This window comes from Podarcis filfolensis (assembly GCF_964270895.1).
Source record: "Podarcis filfolensis genome assembly, chromosome: 11".
Lineage (NCBI taxonomy): Eukaryota > Metazoa > Chordata > Lepidosauria > Squamata > Lacertidae > Podarcis > Podarcis filfolensis.
The window spans coordinates 36261695-36282273 of record NC_139613.1 but is presented as its reverse complement, the minus strand read 5'-3'; the positions used below and the strand labels follow the sequence as shown (position 1 = coordinate 36282273).

Sequence of the window (20579 nt, the reverse complement as noted above, 5' to 3'; positions counted from 1 at the left end):
TTTGTTTCATACTCCTATTTACCACTGGTTACATTCCATTTTACAAAATTATCACTTAGTCAACAGCTGCACTCTTAATGATTTCTATTCATTGTATTATATTATTTAACTTTTCATATAACATCAAGTGAGGAGCAATATTTCTTTTCTCTTCAGTCCAGATGTGATCTGATAAATCCAGTTGTTGACATTCATTGGTCTTGTGTGTCTGCCATTGATGTATTAAACTGCATTTGTTGCTGGCTGGTCACAATACAGTGGTACCTCGGTTTAAGAACAGTCCTGTTTACGAACGATTCAGTTTACGAACTCCGCAAAACCAGAAGTAGTGTCCCGGTTTGCAAATTCTACCTTGGTCTAAAAACGGAATCCAAACAGTGGAAGGGCACCGGTGGCGGGAGGCCTCATTAGGGAAAGCGCGCCTCGGTTTAAAAATGGTTTAGGTTTAAGAACGGACTTCCAGAACGGATTAAGTTCGTAAACCGAGGTACCACTGTATTGTTGTTCCATTGTGATTGGGGTGGACAGCTGAAATCTCAAGGATAACTCCAGTCTTCCTCTGCTCAGTTCCTGTCCCTTCCATCCCATAGTAGGAAGTTCTATATAGTCTTCTCCTTTCAGTTGGTCAGCTAGATCAACAAGTTCCAGGAAATTGCCACTTTCTTTCTCAGTCTGAAGGCAGGGTATTTTTCTCCAAGTATAGCTGACAAGTGGTGACCACCTCCCGCTCCCATCAGAAGCATCTCCAGAGACCCTGCACCGCTTCACACATACGTTGCAAAATTTCTCTCACCTCCACAGTGACTTTTGGCCCATGTTCTTCCTCTTAAACATAAGTTGTATCTCAACATTGCTTTAAGTTCATAGTCCCCTTGGGGGGGGGTGGCGTGTTTAAGCTCTAGCCTCCAATGACATCCATCAAAACAACAAGGCTCTCCCACAAATCATAGTTTCCTGTTTCATCCAAACTGGGATACTGTAGCTTCAGTATTCCAGGGATACCAGCTCCAGAACAAGCCAAGACATTAAGCAACAGTTTGAAGTTGGTTTAAATTCTTATTCATATTTCAGCCTAGTAAGCTGAGATATAATTCTCTGAACTGGCTCATTGACTCTTTGTTACTGACTGTTCTTCTCTATTAAGTGAGCAATTATTTTTCCTCAGAGAAGGCAGAAATGAGGGGCTCTACCAAATGGGTTTTCAAACTGTAATACCAAATTCACACCATCCCAATTCTTGAGGGGAGAGTGGGAGTTTTTGGTAAAATGAATGTGTGATCCAGGAATGTGTAAGATGGATGTTCTTACGGTACAGTGTCTTCAGTTAATCTTAAGGTAATTGTTAATTGCTAGCTGTACTTAGTAACCATAAATTTATCCTTAAACTTGTAGATCCTTCATGATGAAGTTTTACAAGAATATCGAAAGATCAAACAGGTTTGTATAACCTTTATTTAATTGTTGTGTATGGTGTATGTATAAAACTGTATGCCATGCCAGTTGAATAGGATTAATTAGAGCTCAGAGTTAACATCAAAAAGACCTAATTCCTGTACTCATATTGGCTTCACTGTATAGAATTCTAGCACTTCTAATTTTACACTGAAATGGATCAAAACACATATTTAGGTGACGTGTATTTAAATACTGAAACCATATTGGATCATTGCCTCTTGGATTCTCATTGCATTGGGCTTGCTTTTCAGTCTGGACAAATGCTTCTATTTGTCTGTTTTTAATAATTTTGTGGCAAGTGTTTTGTTTTGGCTTCTATGATCAATGTGAATTGTGAATCTTCATATGAGTGATACACATTTTAGTCCTGCCTTCTATAGCATTCCACTCTCCAACTGAATCCTCTAGCCATAGTGACAGCCAAGGCTTGGTATTGATCCCAGATATTCAGAATTATAAATAGTGCTCTTAAAACAATGAGAATTTTAGAAATGTGACTTAGAAACGAGGCTCTAATTGACCATATGCCTCTTCTTATGTGCTCTCCCTCATTTGCTGCTTAAAACTGAAGGAGTAATTGCAAATATGGTACTGAGCATCTGTATGCCTTATGTGGCTGCATCACTTTCTGAGCCTGGGCACATAACCTAGGAAGCAGAGCAGAGCTGGAAAGGGAAGTGACAGTCACTCGGGCCTTGGAAGAACCATCTGTTGAGGATTGGGGAGGAGCCTTCTGCCAGAGAGACTTGAACTGAGAAGGACATCAGCTGGTCCCATTGCCGGAGGTGGAGAGAGGCAGATGAGGGTGGTATAAACCCCCCAACAAGTGTTTTTCACATGAGCAATCCAGATACATTAATGTCTGAATCCCACTAAAGTGCAAGAGGCTTCATCTTATCTCATGTAACTGTGTACATTGGGCTTCCCCTGCACAGTAGGATTTAGAAGTACCTAGTATTCCCTGCATTGTACCTCCTGCTTCCAGAATTTTACAGAGTTCCTAAAAATTCTGGGTCAATTCATGTGTGTTAAACCCATGTTAAAACTGTGAGAGTGACTCAAGGACCCAGCAATGTGGAGGAAGTAGTACATGATCTGGTTCAGCCATGGGTCCAAAAGCAATAGCTGTGCCCAATTCTCTTTTGTGCGGTAACCATTTTTTTCAGTTACCACAGTGATCAAATTAGTTCTGGGAACCCATGGCTGTATTTGTGGACATGTCAGACACTTTATATGCACTGTGTCTCCTGAATCACATCCTGGGGCCACATACAGCGCATCACAAATATCTCAGCTGGTCCCGTTTTGAAACAAAATGGCACCTGTCCTTTCTACTGCAGTACGATATGCAGCCAACCTCCACTGTAACCGCAAGGCCACGTAGTATTTGAACATTGCTTGTTCCAATGTAGCATTAGTTAGGTATGCCTTTTGAATACTGTGTATGTCAAGAGTTGTCTCAGGTTACACCATGGATTCTCTGAGAAGGAAGTACCCTCATTTTTTAAAACATGTGGTCGCTGCCAGATCTGTCACCAGTCTTAAGCAAAACACACAAGTTCCTTGATAGGCAGAGAACAGAATACAGTGAATTACACTGTATAATTGCGTAAGTTTTGTTAACTATCTGATTAATTATGGAAAATGCCTGGGCATGGGTTGTATAACATACAAAGGACAAAAAAAGGCTAACAAAAAAAACCCCTGAAATCAAAAGTTTCCTCTATGGAATTTGATTGTCTGAATCTTCAGCCTGTTTTCTATTCCAATTTTGTGACTGAAACATCCCTGACTGATCCTAGACAGGGAAGCATGTCCCTGATTATTGTGCAGGACCTCTTGGCATCAGTGCCAACGACCATGGTGTCCTCGTGAACTGTGTATCTGAGATGGGTTTAAGAGCCCAACTTTGCGGTGGTTCCTATTCTTTCTGAATTGGTAGGGTTTCAGGAGATGTTTGTGGGGGGTGGGACAGATTAGGTTTTGTTTTATCTGTGATTTAAAAAGTAGTGAAATGCAAACATATAAACAATGTTTTGTGTCTTATATACTGTCAGTGTCAGGACGATGAGATATAAATATGCTAAATATATACTCTGTATATAGTTAGAATTTTACTTTTGTTTCTGTTGCAGTCTAGTCCTAACTACCATGAAGAAAAGTACAGATGTGAATATCTCCACAACAAGCTGGCTCACATTAAGAGACTTATAGGTGAATATGACCAACGGCACGCAGAGTCATGGCACTAGGGCTCTGGACCAGAAGATGTGAATAAACTAAAGATTATTTATTTAAAATTCCATATGACTTGCTCTAAGGTTTAAAAACAAAGTGAAATCTCTAATGCGGGAGTTTCAGCATTAGCAGGCCGAGTTGCTGTTTTTCTTGATGGTGAGGATGTTGCTTCCCTGCATAGTTGAAGCTGCTTTTTCCCCCAGTCCCTTTTTATCCTTAACATTTACTCGTTTATCCATGGAAATCATTTTACCATTGGGTACTGGGGATCCAGTCTCTGTAGTTCTGAGGTTGTGCACATTTTTAAAATATATATATATAAATTGTAGCAGAAGCAGATGCTTTTGGATGAATTACAAGCCTGTTTTCTTCCTGACTTTTTCTTGTTAATGCAAAAACGATTTGCCTTAAATGGTAGAAAGTTTAAAAATTTGCACAATAAAATAAACATTGTTTCTGGAGGGTTCAGAGGTGTGTATGTGTGAATGCCCACATGCACACACCTATCAACAAGAGTAACTTATTTCTGTGATTTCAACCCCCACTGCAATGATTGCCTTACATTGTTTGCTTATGTATCTGAATTGTACTTAATCCATTTCTCCATAAACACTGCTTCCCAGTACATTAAAATGGGAAGCACTACTGTGTCTGAAATAGTGTGTGTGTGTGTCTGCGTGTGTGCATGGGAGAGAGAGAGAGAGGAGGGGGGTTGTGTGCATACACAGTTGGGGGGTAAATCTGCTATATAGGCCAAATGTTCAGGTTGACAACTGACAAGTGTTAATGCAGGGGTTTTTTTCCAATAAAACTGCTGCATCTGTTCTGGAAGACAAATATTTCCATTTCAACAATTTCAACAATTTGTCAGCTTTCTTATCCAGGAAAAATTGATACTTTACAAAAAAAAAATTCTATAGTTTTGGGACAAAATTATAAAATTAACATGTAGGTGACCTATTTATATACTGCTATAAAAAGTATTTTTGAAGAGAATATGCAATGAAGCTATTGCCTACATGAAATGTATATTTAAAGATTTTTCTTCCTGTGTGTCAGGAATATAACAAAGATGTATTTAACTATAAAATACTGTGATCATCAAACAGCACAAACTTTCATTTCATGCAGTTAATTGGTTTAATTTAAGTTAAACCGTCACTTTATCATGTGGGAACATAAGTTATTTGGTCACAAAATTGACTTATACTTGTCTTTTCTTTTGTCTTAATATATTTCTTTCAAAAGTGCTGCCAATTGAAAAGGGAAGCATTATGTTTACAAGTCTGATTTTATTTTATTTTTTGGAATGTTTGCCAAAATTTTGGTAGTATCTTTAATAAACTTGTCTCCAGCATCAACTCAGTTGTTGTGTGTTGCTGTACAGCAGAACATGGTACATTTCATACAAATACTGTAAGCGTTATACACATATAACTCTGAAATTCTGGACTCAGATTTTAAAGACAAAAAAATATAATATCTGGAACATTTTTCACAAGAAACCATGTACCTCTTCACAGCCCATTATTTTAGCCTCAAAGCATAAATTTTCACAGCTTTTTAGTGTAGTCATTTTAACATATTATGACTTACTACAGTCAAACCTCTTCCTCAGAAGTACTTTTTTGGTGTATTGGCTTTCAAGGCTTAGTAGACTGATGCAGAAATTTCTGAATTGCATTTGGCAACATTCTTTTTTATGTTAAATGTTATTTGCATAGAGGACCCAACAGTAATATCAAACTTGGCATTTTTCTCTGCTACATACTGGTGTTAACTTTTTTTCTTTTTGACCAGTTGTCATATGTAGTTTTGTTACTCACGAGACTTGAGTGGGAAATCTCAATCTGCTGCAAGTGCATGGACATCAGCCTGAGTGGCAGAGAAGCTTTGGTTTGTAACCTAACTCAGCCATGGCCTTGGGCAAATCACTTCCTCCATCTCATTTCCTCCCTGTTGTAAAACCAGAATGATGGTTACTTAGCTCAAAGTGGTGATACAGCTAATCGGCAGAGAGATTGTAAAGCACTAATGCTGCATTTGTAATACATCATAATGCAAAATAAATCCACCCGTGAAGTTGCATGCACTTCATGATTTTACAAGTTTGTTTACAAGTAGCTGAAGAGTGATTATTTCTCTCTATTTTTTCTCTAAGGTTCCATCATTACATGCCTTGAAAGCTGACAACTACTTTAAATGAACTGTAATTTGAGAATTGCTGTAGCAGTATAGCTAAGTGATTTATGAACAAAAAGTTCTAAGTTCAAATTTCAGTGCACCCATGAACCCACAGCATGGCCTTAGACAAGATACACCATCTGGCCCAGTGCATTATATTTAATATACATTTAAGTGTTAATTGAATGTACTTTTCACATTTCATTGCCGTTGAACCTTATATTTCCCCTCTTTCCATCCTCCTTGTGTATACGTTGACAGGATTTCTCAAAGCCTGTTGGACATAATGCATAATGACCTGAGAATGGACAAAATTCAGTCAATATATGTGTATTTACCAAGGCCAGTTGGAGACTACATACATTGTCTGGGAAATGTGCACAATTCCTTCTTTGTGGGCGGATTATGTGCACATTCTCCATGAGGCCTGGGAAATGTCCAGTTGTTCCACACACTAACCTCTCAATCCATATTCTCCTTAACATAGTATTTCTGCAAACAAAATTCATTTCCCGCAGCTGGACAAAGTGAACTTTAGACTTCAAATGCATATGATTTTGTTATCATTTAAGTGCTGTTTTTGCTTCAGAAGATTAACATGGTGACTGCTCTGGAAACAGAGTATTATAAATTGTTATGTTAGGGATCACATATATTGACAGTGCCAAATTAATAATAGTGTTACAAAGCTGTGGCCAGGAACCAAAATGGCAGCCAATGAGATAACATCAATAGTGTTATTCTGTTGCTAAAATTTTAAATACATACTCCTCTGAAACAGCACATAATGTCCTTATGACCTCCCAGTAGATCAGGGATGCAGGTAAGAATCACATTCAACAGGGTCACATCCACACTGTATACACTGAAAGCACATGGTTTCCCCCAAAGAATCCTGTGCTCTCTTGATTTGTTAAGGGTGTTGGGAATTTTAGTTCTGTGTAGGGTAAACTATAGTTCCCAGGATTATTTTGGGGAAGCAGTGTGCTTTCAAGGTATGGTATGCATATGACCTAAGACAGGAGCAACAGGAACTGTAGGTGAGGGCTGTTTCTATTACTAAATGAGTTACAGTAAAAAATAAAAAAGGCATGTCCAAAATAGTATTTAGCATACAAGTATGTCTGTCGACAATTAAAACTTTCTTCCTGACAATCTATGGTGAACTCGTCAGTTCCTTTAACTAAATCAGGCATAGGCAAACTCAGCCCTCCAGATGTTTTGGGACTACAACTCCCTTCATCCCTAGCTAACAGGACCAGTGGTCAGGGATGATGGGAGTTGTAGTCCCAAAACATCTGGAGGGCCAAGTTTGCCTATGCCTGAACTAGATGGTTTGTGCAGTTTCTCTCACTAACACTACTAATCAAACATTAGAAATATGAGTTATAGGGCAATAACTGGATATTTTCAAGTGTCTTGCCTATGAAACTGCTTTACTCTTAAGTTTACAAAAAACCAACCAGGCGTCTTTTTATTTTGTAATGGAAACATTACAAACATTTTTCAATCAGATCTGTTAACGTTGAAAACAGGGACTTCAGAGACTATGGGTTCTGTGGAAGGGTTTAATATAATAAACCAAGGTAAGAACAAAAGGCAGATTTGTATCATAGATCTATGTCCAGTTGAATTAAATCGAGAGACAGACCAAAACAAAAAACCTTTGGACATGACCTCCGAAGATCTCTGCACAGAACAGAACAGAACATGCTGCAAATAGACACAGTATGTACTGGCTGGCTTAAGACTGCTTCCTGCAGCATTTAAGGTCTCCCATCGGTCCTGCTGGGAAGATGATTATCCAGAATGTGGCACCTTTTAACTTAATATGTGCTGAGCTAGCATCTTGGCCAAATGTCAGCATGGCAGGGCCTTGTACATCTGGAGATCCTTCCTTTAGAACGAGGCCTGAACGAATTTTAACGAGTCCTCATGGCTAATAGTCCATACAAACAAGCATTGTTCTCATCCTTTCTCCACCCTCTTGGCTAAGCAGACCATCTAGTCCAGCATCCTGTTTCCAACCAGATGTTTGTGGGAAACATACATTAAAGGCACAGGGCATTCCCAGCAAAGAATCCTGGGAGTTCTAATTTACCCCTCCCAGAGCCACAATTCCCAGCAGTCTTGGCAAACTACACTTCCCAATATTCAGTGGGGTGGGGAGCAATGTGCTTTCAATAGACCTAAACATCTTCGTCTTGCACTGTAAATGTGAAAGACTACTGGAACATTTATACTGTATTTTATGCTTTTTTATTGTTGCATCAATTAAGTGTTTTAAATTTGTTGTTAGCTGCCCTAAGCCCGGTTTTCTGAACCGGGAAGGGGGAGTATAAATAAAATAATAATAAAATAAATAATAATAATAATAATAATAATTTATTATTTATACTCCACCCAGCTGGCTGAGTTTCCTCAGCCACTCTGGGCAGCTTCCAATCAAGTGTTAAAAACAATACAGCATTAAATATTAAAAACTTCCCTAAACAGGACTGCCTATTATTTAAGAAAGGCTGCAATTGCCTAGGTAAAAAAACAACACATGAATACAACCTGCACATTTCCTTTATGTTTAAATGTGTTGCTTTGAAAATGAAACAAAAAAACATTTCCTCCAGCAGCAACTGGAAGAGTATAATGAAACGGCTTGCTTGTGTCAGGGCCAGATAAAACAACTCTGGCCCACCAAGAGCATGCATGTTTCCAAACTCTAGCTTTCCCCCTAATAACCTTGAGCAAATGCAAGTCTTAATGTTTGTTTTTCTGCAATTTATCCAGGCTGCGGTGGTTTCACAAGAGTGCCTGTAGTGTTCTTGTCTGCAGTGAACTTGGCATCATTTGTTTCTTAGGCTGCTAATAACCATGGCGCAAGCACTGAGAGGTGAATATTGGAACACTTTCATCTGCTTTAGCTGAGATTCCTGCATTGCAGGGGGTTGGACTAGATGACCCTTGGGGTCCCATCCAACTTTACGATTCTATGATTCTACTTCATCCCTGAACAGGACCAGTGACAGGAGTACAGGGGTTTCACATGTACTTAGGCAGCAGAGACCTCAGACTCCTAATTTTTTTTGAGTCAATCAGACATTTCTGAAAAAAGTTAGCACACCAAATGTGGAGGCAGCTCTAAGACTGCAGCACCATTGCTAAGGACACTTAATCATTGTTGCGAAACAATCAAAGCAAAAAACGCTGACCACTCCCACCAGGGTCTTGGGATGCCTCCCCCCATCCCAGCGAGAGTGGTGGCTGCCACTAGCCGGAAGCTAGACAGAGGTGGGTCCTGGGAAATGTTAAAGCACTTTCCTCTACGTTCAAATAATTTAATTCACTCCCCAAGAGCACTGCCTTTACAGAATAAAAGGCAACTTGGCTGACTTGGGTATATGTTACTCAGAAGTAACTCACTTGAAATAAATAAAGCTTCCTTCCTACTTAGAAAAAAAAGATGCTATTGCAACACCCCTGGTGTTGATTGGTTTGTCATCACTGGGCTGTTATTTATGAATATGCAGCAACCATAAACAAAATAGAAAATGCAAAAGGAATCAGCAAACACGTTAGGGCTGCACCAAGCTAAAATTCCTATAGGCAATGCCTTTACTCAATGATCCTTTTTAATTTCTCATAAAAGTTTTGTGTACGTGTTTTGCTGAGAGCTGTGACTTGTGCTCGTGGTTGCAGATTTGTATCTTGATTTTACTCCCAGGAGCTCCAGGCTGCATACATTGTCTTCCTCTTCCCCCTTCACAACAGCCCTGAGAGGGAAGCTAGGCTGGGAGTCGGCAGTTCAGACACCCAAGCAGTGAAACCGCACACACTTAAATTTGTGTGTGTGTGTGTGTGTGTGTGCGCACGTGCACTTATTTTTCCTTATCAGAGTCGGCCCTTTTCTTTTTCTTTTTTTCCTTGAAGGACTTCGAAATGTTGCGGTAAAGCAAGGGGGCCAGTGTGAATGACATATATTTGCATTTTGCTTTTCCACGAAGGAGCTCAAGGTTGTGTAAATTACCCACCCCCTTCTTCCGCTTTCAACTTTACAATAGGATCCAACCTATTCCTCTAACTAATGTGCTTTTTTAAAAAAACTGCTTTAATATCAGGTTTTATACGGCTGTAACATGCTCTGAAACCTTAAGGTGAAGGGTGGGCAAGAAATCAAATAATAATAATCACAATAGCCCTGTGAGGTAGGTTAATATATGTACATTAGCAGCAGTTCTTGCCAACAGATTGAGGGCCAGGGAGGTGCTATGCCTAGGAAATCCTGTTGGCATCCCTCTCCAAAGCTTACTGGCACTGCCAGAGTCTCTTCTCCTCCGGCCCCACCCACTCCCCACAAAAAAAAACCATTTCTAGAGCATTTCGATAGGTATTTGAGCAATGAACATTGCAAAATTAGTTACTATTCCAGTTAGACTTGGGCAATGCTCAGCTACAAACAAATACCGCGAGTGGAAAGGCTTTAAACTGTCAGTTGCAAAATCGGGTGGTTTATTATGCCTACTGATACTTAAATGTTTCCTTCCTCTGTAAAAGGTCCCCTTTCCTTTCCTTTGACTGCTATCCCACATCGCGCCAGCTAGAGCATGGCTAATATTGTGGGTGGGCGCAATTGAAGTGAATGGGGGCTGTGTAAGCACATCCGGCAGCCCTGGGAATAAGTTATTTGGTAGTGCTAATGGAGGAAAGAGTTTCACCTGGATCAGGCCCATTGTTCAGCCTTACACAGAATTGTAGAATGCAGGAATCTCAGCTAAAGTACAGTGGTACCTCGGGTTACATACGCTTCAGGTTACATATGCTTCAGGTTACAGACTCCACTAACCCAGAAATAGTGCTTCAGGTTAAGAACTTTGCTTCAGGATGAGAACAGAAATTGTGCTCCGGCAGCGCAGCAGCAGCAGGAGGCCCCATTAGCTAATGTGGTGCTTCAGATTAAGAACAGTTTCAGGTTAAGAACGGACCTCCAGAACAAATTAAGTACTTAACCCGAGGTACCACTGTATCTCATTGTTTTGGGAAGAGATTTTTTTTTTAGGGCTTTCAAACTGTATTGTTATAAGAATTTTAAGATCTTTTATATATAATATATAATAAATATTCATAAATGTATAAACCACATGTCTAAAACCCCACAGAAAAAGTCCTGAAACCATTTGTCTCTTCCAAATTGACCTCAAATATTTCTCTGCAAGGTCAAAGGAAATGGGGAGCCTCCGCATTGTCTCTTTGCTCACAAATCCTCAAGGGCACATTTAATATTTGAATAGGGCAAGCCTGTGACCTGGATTCAGGAATTGAGTAGTTAATCATAACAAAAGAGTGGCCAGGAAGCCCGGGTAATCCAGGCAGGTAACCTGGCAGACAGGATAAAAACAACTCAAATTTCTGTTGTAATCTGCCCCTTCTCTGATGTACGTATGGTGTATTTGGGGGGTGCTCTTGGGCTACACCCCTTCTATGATGTATGTATGATGTATGGAGGGGTGGTCCTGAGCTACAGGGTGGGCAGTTCAAAAGTCTATATAAGGGTTTGCACACCTTTGTCCTGGGTCCTCTTCCTCTCTCCTGCGTGTTTTTATTTACAACAGAATGTACTCAGGTCTTACATTTGCTTTTAGCCATGCAACTCAGAAGTTCTTTATTTATGCCTGATTGGAACTAGCATGTCCATTAATTTTTTTTAATATATCTGTTCTCTTTTCCTAGAGCATGACATTCAGTGTCCTATATCAGAGGAGTGGGGGACATAATGCATTATGCTTGAGGTGCAACACTGCCAGAATTACATGCACACCACACATGCAATGTGTAGATTCCTGCCCTACTTTTCAAATAATCATTCGCCACTTTTTACATTAAGGCCGAGCGCTGACTGTCCCCCCTGTGATCAGAGGCGTTCTCTGCTACAGAAAACTTATTTTCATGGAAAGTTTTCTCTGAAACCAAGGTTTTATTCCATTACTCAGTGTTTTCCTGGAACAGCTGCCAAAACCTTTCACAAAGGTGCGACAGTATAAAATAGGTCAGCGGCTCTTCCAAGAGGTAGAGTGTGGTTTGTTGACTAGAGGTCAAAAGCAAACTTAGACAGCTTTCTGAACTTCACCTATTTGCATTTCAAAGCTCCAGTGATTGCCCGTAATAGATTTGAGAGGCAGAAACTCTTAATGTAAAAATGACCTTTTGTGCGGGCAGGTTAGGCCGAAAGAAAGGTAAACACAGCAATCCCACTTTATAAATCTTGTGCCTTCATGATGGCAAGTGGCTTCCTGCAATCATCGCCATTATTTATAAGGCATCTAAATTTACTAAGCAACACACTGTTTAAAAAAAGAAGAACAATATATTATTGCAAATGTGCAATCTCTAAAACACAGGTGGCAAGATCAGAATATACCGGTAGATCTCTGGGTGACTGGCAGTAAATTAGCTAAGGTCATGTGATTCCTAATTACCCAACAACTGCAACAACTAAAAAGCATTTTCCCCTGCCCCAAATTACTGTAGGTTAGAGTGCATTTCATCTGAAACAATACGTGACCTTACTTCTAGTATGAATCACAAATCTGTGAGCTGAGCATATGCTCAGAAGCACTCTGTTGTACCCTCTTGGTGTATGCCTGCCCTTGCTAAGCTACTATTTGGACCTGGCTCAGGCTGGTGGACCTCACAGTTCTGGTAAGTAACAAATTAAATCCTGCAAGTCTGGGGCCTGCCCATCTGTAACCTAAAAGAGATAACACAAAAGGAAAAGGGGTGGAGGAGGGGAAAGGAAAACAAGCAAACTCGGGAACAACATAGTGGTTAGTATGATCATCTTGAGTGAATACAGTGCAGGGAGAAGAGGACCCAAAAGGCAGCTAGATTCTTCGCTGAGCTAATGGAGTGGGTCCTGCTGTCTCAGCTGGGCTTCTGCTGCAGCCAGAAACTAATACTGGGAACTTGTACACAAGTGAGAGTCAGTGACTGTATATTACAATAAAGGACACGTTCCAAACATTGGAGTAAGGGTACAATGCAAGGCTAGTGAGGCATGTATGGCAGGGGACAACCCCAAAGGCCAAACAGAGGGGCCTGAAGTGCCTCATTTAGTTCCTAGGCCTAAGGTTCCCCACCCTTAAATTACAGTAATCCAGTCCTGGAAGTAATTGAAGCATGGATGACTGAAGCCAAATTTGCTTTCTCCAGGTAATAATGGTCACATCTGGCATATCAGCTGAAGCTGATAAAAGCCCCACCAAGCAACTGTAGCCACCTGAGCGCCCAGGAAAAAGCTGACAGCTTCTGTTTCTGCCGGGTGTGTATGTTATGCTGACTTTGTTGTAGCCTGACCATAACACCCAAGCCTGTGATGGCCACGGGATTAGCAGGTCAACCAGTTGTGGGTTATTCTGCTGGTTTCTGGCTTCTTATCAACACCAGCCAACTGGCAAAGTACAGATCTACTGATATTAGTTCCTGCTTCTGAGCTTCTCTTTGAATCAGCCCTAATAATCCTTTGGTAAATTGTAGCAGGTAGTTTACTCAACCTTATTCCAATACTTGGCATTCGTCCCCTTTTTCTTTTATAATTGCAAGCTTGTTTTCGTTTGCTCTATGCCCAATGAAGATGAGATACATTGGGGACAGGGGATATTCAACAAGCTTGATGTTCAGTATTTTAGACTTTTAATTAAGCAATAACTAATTTATAGTGAACCTGTGGATCCTGTAAGTAGGAAAAAAACAACAACCCACCATCCACATAGAACGGGGAGTTATTAGCAGGCTAGGAGGATCCCTGACATTTGAAGAAGTACAAAAAAGAAAAATATTTAGGGGGTGGAATATAAGGGCTGTAAATGAAAAACAATCTATTGAGGACTAAGCACATGCCATGGGCATGTTATACTGACTGTTGGGGGCAGAAAGACAGAAAACTAGAGGAAGGAGAAATGGAATGGAGTTTCCTGAAAGAGGGCATGGCTGGCTGTTAGGTGTACTCTGCACTGCAAGATTTTGTTGCGGGTGCCGCCTGTAATTTCTCCTGTTTTCCTGCGCCTCTGAACAAATCATAGTATAGGAATAAAGGACAGAATGGTAGCTTCCCCCAAGGAGAAGTGGGGCAGGACAGAATCACAAGGCCTTTCAATTACCGCAATTAGTCAGGGCCTTGATCTTAGGTCTTATTATCCAGCCCTGTTTCTCTTCAAGTAGGAGGAAGCATGGCTCATAGCCATCATCGCTTCCTGCACTCACTTTGAAGCCCAGTTGTCAAGCAAGCTTGGCCGTGATGCAACTGATAGGAAGTACCAGAAGATGCAGGTGTTTATCTCAAGAGACATTTAAATATCATTATTAGCAGGTGAGCATTTATAAGAATTTGAGAGGAAGGTCTCCTAAAGTGATTCTGAGCCCAAGAAAACAAGGCATTTCTTATATAGCTTACACATTAATATGGTCAATGGAGTTTCTTCAGTGTAGAGGCTAGTAAAATACTGTCAGTTTTTTCTGACAGGATCCCCCTTCATGTAACTTGAAACCATTGGTTCAAGTCCTAACCTCCAGAGCAGGAGAAAACAAGCTTGTTCCCTCTTCCATGAGATATTGGAAGATGGCAATCATATCTCCTTTCAGTTGCCTTTTTCCAGGTTAAAGATGCCCAACGTTGACGGTCTGGTCTTCCATATACCAAAGATATGCTTGCAGATGACACTGCGTGTCTCCCTGTCACATCTAAATGCTGCTTGTAGTACAGATCACAGGTGAGGTTCTTGTGAGCAACTCTCCACAGAAAAGATACCCATTCGCAAGTTGAGTGTGCATTCTGAGCTGTTATGTGCAGTTGTAAATGCGTAGAGGAAACCTGAAATTCTTTGAAATCCAGGAGAACAGCACTCATAGGCCATATGACTAAATGGACTGTGGGCGGTGGTTCCTTCCTCAGTAAGCACTACTTCATGTCTGACTGTCTTTGCTGCCCGTCACCTCCTAGGGAGGAGTCACTCGAGGTTGAGCCGCCAGCTCATTAAAAACAAAGAATCACAACCGATGCAAAGGAAGCTGATGACAAACCCTTGAGCAAAAGGGCTTATTAAAAACCCAGCCTCATCTAGCTATTTAGCACTATAGTAGTAGGTCAGGAAATTTCACTGAATGGGTGGGTGAAGGTATATAGCCTGTTTGTAATTAGCAAGCCAGATTGCATTCAGCCGAAACTCTGAATCTTCCTGGGCCAGGCAATTATAATTCCTTTTTATAGCGTCAACTTCCTATGAACCAAGGTGTATCGATGGAACAAAATGTTGGATGGATCTGAAGGAGACAGGAAGGTTTAATTTCTACTTCAAGCAGTGAAACATCATCAGCTTTCATTCTTTCTCTACCTCTGCCTCCAGCCCAGGCTACTGTGATCAAGAGTGGCTACCAAATTTCACAGGAAGGAAGATTTGAAGGGATTTTTAACAATAAGTCAATCAAGGAAACTGACAAAGTTTTCCCATAAATTGGTCTCAGGAGAGGCAGAAAATGAATATGTAGGTTGTGAACAAAACTCTATTGTCCCCCACCCCTCACCAGCATCGGAACATTTAAATATGAATTTGAAGGACCTGTTGAAGGATCTCCATTTCCAAAGGAGTTAATGAGAAACTGCCCCCCAAAGTAACTTGGAATGAAATTCTCGTCACCCTGTGGATCTGCGTCAGGGGTTCCCCATGGTTTCGCAAGTGCCTCTGTCCTCTTGAAATGGCTCGGACCCTGAGGGCATCCTATTGCGTCAGCCTGAATAATTCCTTTGACAAAAATGCCAACTTTCGAAAGCAAGCACAGTGAAAAGCAAAAGTTCAGCCGACGAAAATGGAACATAACTCTGTTTATTATTATCGTTCGAGTGGGGAGGTGTTGCTTCTTAAAAATCCAGGAGTAGACGAAAGTTTATCTTTCAGTGCTTGCTATTATATGCTGCTGTAATCAATCCCTGGCAATTGGAAGAGATGATAACCTGGAATGGCTGTGTCAAACCTATATGGCCAGTGTTTTTAAATATAAACAAGCTGGGAGGGTGCCCAGCAGGGCAATTAACATCGCACTTAGTTAATTGTTCCATCAGTGTAAGCATTTCAGCTTGCTAGATGGAATTATCTGCTCTTTCCTTTCTCTGTGTGCAGTTCTGGGGGGTTTCCTCAACCACTCAAGCCAATTTTGGAGGGTGTGTAGGGGAGCAGGGGGGCAGAGAGTGAGGAGAGCCTCATTGCACAAGTGACAGACTTTATTAGGTGAATTGTGTGCCAAAGAAATTGAGATTCTCCTCTCAGAATTAATAACTCATTATATGCTTTGGTATTCAGCTGGATATCATAACTTTTATTAAATGTGTTTTAAAGGTCCAGCTCCGAGGAACTTCTGGTGGTTCCCTCAGTGTGAGAAGTTACAGGGAACCAGGCAGAAGGCCTTCCCAGTAGTGGCGCTTGGCGCTCTCTCTGTGGAATGCCCTCCCGTCAGATGTCAAACAGATAAACAACTATCTGACTTTTGGAAGATATCTGATGACAGCCCTGTATAGTGAAGTTTTTAATGTTTGATGTTTTATTGTGTTTTTATATTTTGCTGGAAGCTGCCCAGAGTAGCTGGGGCAGCCCAGTCAGATGGGCAGCATAAAACTAATAAAATTATTGTAACATTATTGCTTTTGTCCCACCTTTTCTCTGAAGAAGGACAGTATGGTTCTCCCCTTACCCCCCCCACCCCATTTCAGGTAAGTTAGGCTGAGACTGAGACAGGGACTGGGCCCCAAATCTCCTCAAGAGCCTGTGCGATAGAGTGGAAGTTTGAACCCGAATCTCCCCACTCACACACCAACCAAAATAACCACTTTACATCATTATCCAAATTCTTATTCCTTGAGAATTTGAGGGCAGGTAAGATGACTCAGCAGATGATAAAGAGACAGGAAGCAAGACACAGATTGTGAACAAGGAATTAGGAGGGACAGAAAACTATCTATCAAACTGGGACAGGAAGTTGTGTGATGCAGTGATAGTTGTTTGAAGCCTGTCCTGCCTTGTGGATACTAGAAATTTGCTAGAGAGAGCATCTGGGTGAAATGTTTGGGATTTAGAGGCTGATTGCCTAAACTTTTGTGTCCTGAATTTCACTTCTAGAAATATGGTAACCCTAAATTAAGAGATCCAGTTCTGGAATCCAAATACAGTCGTACCTCGGAAGTCAAACGGAATCCGTTCCGGAAGTCCATTCAACTTCCAAAATGTTCAGAAACCAAAGCTCCTGCAGCCAATCGGTACCTGCGGAAGCCCCGTCGGACGTTCGGGTTCCAAAGAACATTCGCAAACCGGAACACTCATTCCGGGTTTGCATTGTTTGGGAGTCAAAACGTCTGAGTACCAAGGCGTTTGGAATCCAAGATACAACTGTAGCTTCCTCTAGCAGTCCTCCTTCCCCCAACCTGTCTTCAAGAGCAGCCCCACTGAGAGTGCATTACAGTGGTACCTCAGGTTAAGTACTTAATTTGTTCTGGAGGTCCATTCTTAACCTGAAACTGTTCTTAACCTGAAGCACCACTTTAGCTAATGGGGCCTCCTGTTGCTGTTGCGCCGCCGGAGCACGATTTCTGTTCTCATCCTGAAGCAAAGTTCTTAACCCGAGGTAATATTTCTGGGTTGGCGTAGTCTGTAACCTGAAGCGCATGTAACCCGAGGTACCACTGTACACTATTCCAAACTGGAGGTTGCCAGAACATGGATTACTATGGCTAGCTTCGTGCAGGAATGCCCACAGATAGTGAAGCAGCCATAGCTGGAACTACCAAGCACTTGCTCCTAGCTATGGAGGCCCCATGGACAGGTCTGGATGAACAAGTACCTCCAAACAATGCCCCTGGTCTTTCAACAGGTATGCAGCCCCATCAAGCACAGGCCATCTCTCCAGCTCCCAGACTCAGGAAGTATCTCCTGTCTTTTCTGGAAGATGGCCAATGCAGCACTAGCTATTTAACTAAGCACTGGAGCAATTAAGAAGCAAGTTCTGAGCTCGATCTGTTCAGCAAAGCAAATTGTAAGGATTTATACCGTGCCAAAGGTGTGTGGCAAGCCTTCTTTGAAAAGTCTTTGGTCTGCTGCCAACAGTCTGCTATCTAAATTGGATGCACAGCAGCAACAAGGCTAATATTTTAAAATAATAATTCTTTATTATTTCTGTCTGCCTGGCCCTAATTAGCTCCTACTTTGGTGAAGAGAAAAATCAAATAAATTGTCATTTACATTTCCCTGATTCATTTCTAGCCAGCACCACACCTGCTGTTGGAGTAAACTATGCAGTTGGTCATTGTAGCCAAGCGAGAGCATTCTGACTCAGCTGCTGAACCAGAAGTCTCAGAAACCAGCCAAAATTGCACAACAGAGCCAGGAATGGAAGGTGTTGTTGTGAGCAGTAATGCACTCAAATGCATAAGTCAGGGGTCAGCAAACTTTTTCAGCAGGGGGCCGGTCCACTGTCCCTCAGACCTTGGAAAAAAAATAATGAATTAATTTCTATGCCCCACAAATAACCCAGAGATGCATTTTAAATAAAAGGACACATTCCACTCATGTAAAAACACGGTGATTCCCGGACCATCCGTGGGCTGGATTGAGAAGGCAATTGGGCCAGATCCAGCCCCCGGGCCTTAGTTTGCCTACCCATGGCATAGGTCCTATTCTGCAGTAATGGGCTGATAATAAACTACACTTATATATTTGAGGAGCAGAGAAGGATCTTTTTTGGGCTGCTATTAAAAAAACAAAAAACTGCCCACATAATGCAGGTTAAATATTGTGGCTCCATCACTTTCATATCCTAATCTTAAAGCCTGCTAGCCATTACACAGATAAAAATACCGGTCTTTTGACACATCCACTTACACGTCACTGACATGACAGAGCTTTGGTGCAAAACTCTTGTAGCTTTGGTGCAAAACTCTGGTGAAAATAGGGGCATCCTAAGGCATGGGTGAAACTAAGCTTTATTTCTCACAGGCCTAAGACCCAGTTTGCCCCCCCCCACACACACACACAGGCTGGGAACCTCAATGGTACCCCTCTGGAGGCTTCACCTGGGGCAAAAAACCCAGCTAGCCCTGCTGCAGCTATGGCTCTGCCTAAGGAAAAGTGGGACATTCCAGGATCAAATCAGAAACCGGGGTGGCTTCTGTAAATCCAGAGCTGTCTCTGGAAAATAGGGACACTTGGAGGGTCTGTTATTGGTTTTATAATGTGCTAGAAGTGGGAATTATACATAGTGCTTCTGATTTACACCAGCCTTCCCCAAACTAAAACTCCCATCATCCCTGACTACTGGTCATGCTGGCTGGGCTAATAAGAATTGTAGTCCCAAACAGCTGGAAGGCACCTGGTTGGAAAAAGTCACTTTACACCCTGTGCTTTATAGAAATACACAAAGGTTCCCAGCCTTAGGAGCATACATTCTACATTTAGATCAGTGTTTGCACTGCTTTTCCTCTTTGCCTCTTCGTATCTGCTTAAGCCACTTCCAAACAGATGCAGAAACAATTTGTCACAAGATTCCTCCATTTATGGGATGATTTCTCATCTCCAGGTTATGCTTGTTCAGACTTCCATCTTATTTGCATATTTAGAAATACCACACCTAACGCTTTCTTCTATAGGAGAGACCGTGTTCCCAGGAGGAGAACCCAGATGCAATGTAAAAATGCCAATTTAATGCGCATCTACACAGCTGTGCCTGCTCACGGGAATAGGGTTATATGTGTTTTCCAGACTATTCAGATTCAATACCCACATTGCCAGGAACCGTCGTGCAAATTAGCAACACTTGTTTAGCACATTACATGCTGCATTAATTGTATTCCTAAGTTTTGAGAGAGAAAAGCTGTTACACACACATCTGCACAAGCCCTTGTTGGTATCAAATCCTCAGTGGGGTTTAATGGAAATGGGGTTATATCTATCGACATCCCCTCCTGACTTTGAATGTGTTTGTGAGTTGCTTATTTAATTTAGGAGAGATGGCTTCCATGCTCAGGTGATGTCACATTGTTAAAAGTTTTGGTAACAAAAGACTTAGTGACCAAAAAAAATAAATGCTAGTACAGTGGTACCTCGGGTTACATACGCTTCAGGTTACAGACTCCGCTAGCCCAGAAATAGTACCTCAGGTTAAGAACTTTGCTTCAGGATGAGAACAGAAATCATACAGTGGCGGCACGGCAGCAGCGGGAGGCCCCATTAGCTAAAGTGGTGCTTAAGGTTAAGAACAGTTTCAGGTTAAGAACAGACCTCCAGAACAAATTAAGTACATAACCAGAGGTACCACTGTAGAGGTTGGTCAATATGGGCCCTGCCTCACTAACCTTCTCTACCCTCCAGTCCAGAAGGTGGCGCTGTCTGACAACCTCTCCACCAGTCATCAGCACCCCACTATTGATGACTGGTTCGGTGGGGACTTTCAGCCAAAAGAAACCTCCACACTTCCACAAGCACAGGGCAAAAGTAAAAAAAAAAAAAAAAAAGCAAAGCATACGTAATGGACGTCAGGGAGGATGTGCCAGTCAAAGTAATGGTGCGAGTTGTTCCACTAAAATTGGCACCAGAGATTCACACAGGGCAATACATGTACAAAGGGAGAAACCATGTGCACGCTGCGGTCAGATGTGTGCCACTAAGAGCGCCCATCTT

The 20579-nt window shown here is 41.6% G+C and overlaps 1 protein-coding gene across 1 annotated transcript in view; it reads left to right on the top strand.

The window, feature by feature from the left end:
- ELL2 (elongation factor for RNA polymerase II 2) overlaps positions 1-5054 on the top strand; it is a 35666-nt gene extending 30612 nt beyond the window's left edge. The window contains exons 11-12 of the mRNA XM_083576854.1: positions 1393-1437; positions 3591-5054. Of these exons, the coding sequence (XP_083432980.1) occupies positions 1393-1437; positions 3591-3707 (162 nt within the window). The 3' untranslated portion in view covers positions 3708-5054. The remainder of the gene's footprint in view (positions 1-1392; positions 1438-3590) is intronic.
- The last annotated feature ends 15525 nt before the right edge of the window (positions 5055-20579 follow it).